At 29.3% G+C, this 7995-nt stretch overlaps 1 protein-coding gene across 1 annotated transcript in view; it reads right to left on the bottom strand.

The window, feature by feature from the left end:
* LOC142321719 (cell adhesion molecule Dscam2-like) overlaps positions 1-5058 on the bottom strand; it is a 187715-nt gene extending 182657 nt beyond the window's left edge. Inside the window, exon 1 of the mRNA XM_075360021.1 lies at positions 4922-5058. Coding sequence (XP_075216136.1) covers positions 4922-5057 — 136 coding nt within the window. The 5' untranslated portion in view covers position 5058. The remainder of the gene's footprint in view (positions 1-4921) is intronic.
* Positions 5059-7995: the final 2937 nt, after the last annotated feature.

The raw sequence follows: 7995 nt of genomic DNA on the forward strand, positions 1-7995 counted from the left end.
TATTCTGCGAGACGTTACTACGTCAGTTCAGCGAGGAGAGTTACAGGTGTGAGAAAGCGAGACGTCAGTCTAGCGAGGAAAGCCTTGAATTCAGTTCGATACGAGTACGATGATGCCACGAGTAATTCCAGTAACCAAAAAATACTATCGGCGTGTTGCAGTAAAACTATAAATGTATAAGTGAAATAAGTAATGCAATAACTTCATTCATAAACTGTTAGGGTTGATAGCAAAGGTATTATTTGCAAGTGAACACAATATGATTGTTTGTTAACACAAGACTAGTGGTTAAAAAAAGTTAAGACAAGCGGTTTCTTTGTTAATGGCTCTAGTTTTCTATTTGTCTCTCTTTTTTCTCTTTTTTCCTGATTAGCCTCCGGTAACTACCGTTTAGATAATTCTTCAGAGGATGAATGAGGATGATATGTATGAGTGTAAATGAAGTGTAGTCTTGTACATACTCAGTTCGACCATTCCTGAGATGTGTGGTTAATTGAAACCCAACCACCAAAGAACACTGGTATCCACGATCTAGTATTAAAATCCGTGTAAAAATAACTGGCTTTACTAGGACTTGAACGCTGGAACTCTCGACTTCCAAATCAGCTGATTTGGGAAGACGCGTTCTCTACTAGACCAACCCGGTGGGTTTCTATTTGTCTACCTAAAATAATTCCGAACGATTATTTATTTTGAACTCTATCTTGTGTAATCTGTATTTATTATTTACTAATGTCATTTATTACTATTTGATGTGTAATATTTTGATTGTTTTGCTTTATCTATTACGCCCTGTTTTTATGACTTATTGTTTTGATTATGTATCATTTCATGTACTATGTTATGTATTTTTGTGTTTGATTTGTTGTTATTGACTTGCAATATTATTATCGTTGACTTCTTTTATCCTAAGTATTATTGTGATTGTAATTACTATATTAATATTTGTGTTCATTAACTGTTTTATTATTAGTATTAGTATTATTATTATTGTACTTATCACCACTGTTATTATTAATTTGTCTGGTTGTAATTATGAACATTTTAAACCAATAAACTGTAATTATATAAACATTCTAAATTGTCAACCTCTCAATATTCTGATCGAGCCGTGAAACGCGACAGTATAAACAAACAGAAAAACAACACCTAACACATAAAAGGATGTAAACAAATTTTCAGTGAAAAACATGAATTCTGGAAGTAATTTTAAGGTTCAATTAAAACGGTGTTATTTAAAACTTTAAAAATAAATATTTTCATATTTTTAAATGAGTTGAAAACTCGAACAAGTAAAATTTTCATTAGATCGTATCCACGAAGATACCATTTTTGATCCTCATAATTTCTCACCATTTAAAGACTACGACTCCAAATCTCATTAGGATCAATTCCCCATATAAAAAGACTGCTATTCCAAATTTGAAGATTTCTCGTCCTTCCAATCTTGAGCTAATTAACTGAAATAGACTTTAACACGCAAGAATGAAAGCATAATCACAAAAACAAACGAATTTATTCTTAAATAAACGTAATTTACCTCCTTTTGCATTTTCGACTTTCCGTGACCTTCCGAAAAAATGGAAAAATCATTTTTGGCACGGTCATTATTTTTACTTCTTCTTTTAGAACAGTGCTAAATTTTTAAACGTTCACGGTATATTTTGTACATCGATGAAGTAAAGCATTAAGAAGTTATACTTTCCTTAATAGAGTTATTAAATATATTGGTGATACAGAAATTTCTGATTGAACACGACGTTTCGCCATTAAAGTACTGCTAGAGTACGATCTGATTAGTGAGGTATGACATTTTGTGAGAGTGTATATGAGTATATATACATATACATTCACCATACACATCTATATATTTGTACGATGTACAGCAAAACTTAATCTCAATTAGAGTATAGTTATAATTACGATATATAATAAACTAATTGTATCCTGTAGAAGTTACACTTCGGTTATAACTATTAATTAACAATTGTTTAGCTGTTAATTAAGAGCATCAACCTAATAACTAATAAGTATTATTAATACTGCCAGTAATTAGTGGTAGAACTCATTCAGAGAAATACAGAACGGTGTTGGTTGGAACCTAATAGCTAAGATGTTGTTAGAAGGGTGGAATGGGACCAGAGATGATAGGTATTTGGGTGGCGGTGAGAAGAGGGAGCTGAGGCTGTAAGTAGTTTACTTCAGACTAAGGGCCGAGGTGACATGATTAGATTGTGTTACTACACCCCCAAACTTACTGCTCTGTCTTGTGAACCACTTTACTCATGTCTAACCTAATAAAATTTGAAATTTACTTTATACTATCTATATCACAATGCTTTACCTGGGTTTTACTCTATTCCTTTAAATCTTATTTACTAGAATAATTCTGCGCTTCCTTATCGGTTGGGTTTTATACAATAAATTTGACAAAGTAGCAACAATTTATGCAAAATATACCAGCTAACGTAAAATTATGAAATATGAACCAGGATATTACATTGCCTATTACTGAAGAAAATAAATTTTTATTTTGTTTTTATATCCACATTTCCATTTTATTATTGATTTACTATTTTTAAATTTAGATTTGGTGTCTTCTTGACATTAAATCATTAGAAGATACCACTAATACATAATGATTAAAGGTAAAAGGTCGCAAAAGTAACTGACAAAAAAGAAGCTGAATTTAAATGAAATTAAAATAAAAACTGTAAAAATGTAATTAAATAACAAAATTTAAACGATGTTAAAAATGTTTAGTAATACATTTTTGAGTTAATTTAATATCTTACTTTTATACAATTAATGATTATGGTAAGAATAAATCGAATAACTAACTAAATGAAAACAAGTTACAATAAGCGTTTGATGAGGAGTTTCCAGTGAATCTCCTCAATAAAGCATTTTTGCAATTTATAATAAAGGAAATAAGTCTTGAAAATTTGTAATTATTAACGTTACCTTTCAGGTAACGACCACCAAGGTAAACTTGGTGGTAGTATAAAAGCTCCTCGGACATTCATCTGAAAGTTTCTAGGTAACAAATTTTAGTCAGGCGTGGGATTTTTCAAAATCTATCAAAAAGAAGAGTTACTGCAAATTTATATTAATTTTTAATTATAATAATTACTTATAAATTCAACTACTTCATTTAAAATTACGGTGTTTGTTCTTATATAGCGTTATCATAATATGTTCTGCAAATGTGAGTAATAAAAGAAAATTATGTAAAATTCACCAAATTATACATCATTTATGCTTTAAAAATAAAAACATATTTACAAATAATAATCTGATAAAAGTTTTGATGAAGGTGATTCTACATGGGATACCACAAATAAATATAATTACTTTTTAATTAAATAATTAAAAGTTTTTAAAATTCTTTTAATAAAATAATTCATGCCGGCTATTACGCCCACAATCTCATTTCGATAAATATTTGACATAATAATTAATATTCCGTAACAATTCATTTGAAGGTAAATTAATTTTATTCCCATTGGTATATAATATAAATAAAAATTTCACTGAATCAAAACAAAATAAATAAAATTAATAATTACATACGTTTGATTAATACAAGAGAAAATAGAATAAATAAAAAAAATAAAAAACATCCAGGATATTAGTGAATTTATTCAGCTACATATACAGTATTAAAATATAAGTTATTTCTTTACAATTTTATTTACAGGAAAATTACAGGAGATAATACACAACAGAGCACATTATAACTATAATTTTTTTGGCGATAGAATAACAAAACATTTAAAATGTAATCTTCAACACCCTTCATGTATACAGACTAATATTTAAGTACGGAAACAGCTTTATACAGCATATCTGAGAGGAATTTGGAGGGAGAAAAAATGGGGTTCTACATATTTAAGAAAAGTCTGCATTATGGTTGGTTTTTAATTTTTTCTTCCGCCATAATAACTTTCAATTTTGTAAAAATTTCAGTTAAATTTTAAATTGTAAACGAGTTTCAATAAGAAACTTCTAGATATTTCCATATATCCCGAAAAGTTATGAAGTCATTTCATAAATTCTGTGATAAAAGAAATATATGTATGTTTTAAGAGAAAGTCGACTAACATACAATAAGTTTCTGCTGCAATACTCGCTGCTCCACGTAGTCAAGGGTGCATTATGTCTTGTCTAGCGCCAATGAAACAAAACAATAGCTTGAATATAATAGGATAATTAACCGCAAACAGACAGATAAGTCGCATTCTTTATACGAAGGATGTTTTTGAATAATTTTTTCTTATTTTTCCTTATCGAACACCATTTTTTTTAATATAAAAAATAAAGTGTTATCGGTATAATTAAATAACATAAAAAGACCTTTTGATATCATACTAAATTACAACATTGTGAATTGCTGTAGGGTAAATGTTTCTTAGCTACATATTACAGCAACGAGTTACAGCTGGATGTATGAATACAGCGGGAATCACAGGTATATATTCACTGAGATGTCTATAGTGAAATTTTCGGGTCAGTAAATCACTTGTGCTGCAGTTTAGACCGCATTAAAAAGTAATATGAGCTGGGATGACGTTAAAAAAATTATGGTTCAGTCTTCACAAAAGTGATTTTTTTTTTGTTGAAATTATGTTCTTTTACTTCAAACTATGATAAAAATGATTCATAAGGAAATACATTATAAGGTACATTCGCACAAAAAGAGTTTTAAAAATTATTTTATAATTCAGAGTTGAAAAATAATGGCTTTACTCTCGTATGAAAAAAATATTGTAGAGTTATTCTATTAATAAATCAAATTACTTAGTTGAGTAAAATAAATTTTTATAACAAGAGATAACATAAAGGAAAATTGGAAAACGTAAAAAAAAGGTAAAATAAAACAACAATATGAATAAAACAATAAAATGATTACATGACTCACCAGGTCTTAGTTTGCATTCACGTGAAATAATAATCCCGATGCTATTTGAAGCTACACAACGATAAGTCGTAGAATGGATATCGGAACGAAAATTTTCAGCAGAAAATGGTAGTAAATATAGGCTACCATTGAACATAATTTCCCTGAAAAAGAAAACGAAAATTAATACATATTAAAATTTAAATTCACTACTAGTATTTATCGTAATAAAAATAACTTAATAATTATTACCATCATAATCGTGTTTTTTTATCTTAATTTTTTTTTGTGACAATAGTGATGAAATTTAGCGATTCAACTTCTGCATTTAGACCATCGGGCGGGTCAAGTGGTTAACTCGTCGTGGCAAATCATGTTATTTGACAGCTGATTTTCGAAGTCGAAGTTCTGAAGTTTAAATCCTAGTAAAAGTTAATTGCGTTTATACGGATCTGAATACTAGACAGTGGATACTGGTGTTCTTTGGTGGTGGGGTTCAATTAACCACACTTTTCAGGAATGATTGCCTTGAGTCTGTAAAAAATAAATTTTACAAAAATTGTTTTACAAAATTTGTTTCTAGAAACAAAAGAATAATAAAAGCAAAATCCAGTTAATTAGATAAAACTTTCCCAGGAATTGAGCCCAGTATGATTTTTTTTCGGTTGGAAACATCCCCAAGGCAACCACTCCGGCAATGATGATTTTCATCGTTAAATTTTTATCTACGAAACTTAAGTGGAATGTCTGAATGAAGGTGTTGTGACGGTCAGTCGCGTTTTCGCCATATCACTTCCAGTGTCTCGTTTTTACGTATTCTCGCTTTTATTATTGTTCCAGTTTGTTTGTTGGTATTGTTTTTGTTAATTTTGTTGTGTTCTGTTATTTTATGGTTATAAGTTTAAATTAATTTTATTTCCTGGTTCGCCGTTGTTAGGGACTGTTAGTCATAGCAACGGTAGCTAGGATAAGTTTTTCTTTATTTTACTGTCTACCAAGTCAGTTCTGCTCAGTATGATTTAGATTGAAAAACGAGTACTCTAAGGTAATACTTTTATCTAGCAAGGCTCACATGGCGTTATAAAACAAAGTTATAAATCAATTTCTTATCAACTCATAATTTTTATACGTATTATTTTTTAAAGAGAAAATGTTAGCGATCGTTGAAACTTCCTTTTTTTATTTTATATATAATTAAATAAATAATGAAGTAACAGATTTAAGTAATTCATTCTGAAAATGATTTAATTCAAACGAAAATACCGAGTACAAAAGCTTGTTGAGTACTTAACTATTAATGAACTAATATATGTTATTTGTATTTTTTAAATCTTATATCCAGAAATTGTTTGAAAAGGGGATTAACTTTATTTTAAGATACTGACAAATAAGCTATGAATGAAAGAAGTATTCAATATTACAAAAATCATACGTAAAGTTTTTTTTACAATCTGCCAGATACTTAACAATTTTTTCAATATTATAATCTAAAAGCATAGCGGGCGGCGTATTGCTGTGCACATACGGCTGGCTTACTATGGCTTGTGACACTGGCTTATTAACTATCCTGAACAACTCTGACAATGTACTGCATACTATGTAAGTATACGGAGCTCTATGAGATGTTTTCGTAAAGGAATGACTAACTGATCCACCCGTCCTATCCATCTATCTCTCTCGCACGCACTTGCACAGGTATACGCCGCCCGTTATAACAGTGATGTTAAGTCAAAATGATTAAACTTTTGAAATAAACTAACTTAATTTTTCAAATAGAAACCAGAAACATGAATTAATTTGGATATTACTAATACCTATCTGTTTTTCGATATCAAAAGATAAATATTTAACAATAATAAACGAATTGAACAGTTTACTATTACGGGAAAAAACAAAAAAGTGTAAGCATTATTAAATTGTTTGATTTTTCTCATTAGAAAGATTATTGCACGTTTCTGAAATCTAGAAGAGATTGCTTTAACCGGTAGGCATTTCAAAAATCAGGTTTATTGTACAATTACCATATAGATTCTTATGCAAAAATCACACTAAGGGTGCAATAATTATACAAGTTTAGGCATTCTCCACGCAGACCGAACAGTGCACATAAACTCTAAAATGACCAAAAAGAATAGAAGTGATTGATGAAAAAATTGAATTGTGATTGTTTCTACGGAGGAAGAAGAAGACGAGATAAATAATCCCGCCCAAAAGATAGCTCAATCCTCTCTATGCAATAAAAGTCCATTTCCACCCCAATTTCATCAGGAATTATCACAATTTTATTCAGGAGTGGTGCAGAAGTTTACTAACAAATAATTTTGAGGTAAAATAACTAAAGTTGCTGCAAAAAAAATTTCTTTTCCTGGAGGAATTAAAAAGCCACTCGAGAATAGATAGAAGATTTCTAAAATAATAATCTGGATAATACCATGGATTTTTATAATCGGTGAAAAATTTTCAAATAAATCATAAACCGTTCAGCCAAACCTTCACTGAAGATGGATAATAACGCTTTGAAAGGTTTCATGATTTAATAATTCCCATATCTTTTCTGAAGAAAACATTTCAAATAATTTTTCTTCCTCAGTTTATTAATTATTACATTTGATATGATATTATTACATTTTCAAATTTCATAAAAACTTTTTATTTGTTTTTCCAATACAGTTTTTTAGGGTCGGAAGCCAATATAAAACGTCAGTCTATAGTCTAGTCTTCACGATATACCTTCATAAGGTGTTCCATTCCGTTACTCAATTGTTTAACTGATCTTTCATTGTTTTATTGAGCTGTGTTTAGCCTATTTAAACTAATTAAATCCCGTTTAAACCCTTTGTCATCAATAATATATAACATTTGTAATTTCATTAATATAACTATTTTTCGTTTTTTCCCCTTTACGTTGAGTATATTTCTCTCAGTTATTCTTTTTTTTTTTTTATTTCACATAAGACATGTTTCTGGTCCACCTTATATTATCTGAAATAGTAAATTAATTTCAGATTAAGAAAAACTTCTTTTCCTATTCGATCTTAGCGACCATCAACTTTGCTTCCGTAAGGGCAGGTCAACTGTAGATGCCGTATAAAGTT

This window comes from Lycorma delicatula, chromosome 3 (genome assembly GCF_047948215.1).
Source record: "Lycorma delicatula isolate Av1 chromosome 3, ASM4794821v1, whole genome shotgun sequence".
Classification (NCBI taxonomy): domain Eukaryota; kingdom Metazoa; phylum Arthropoda; class Insecta; order Hemiptera; family Fulgoridae; genus Lycorma; species Lycorma delicatula.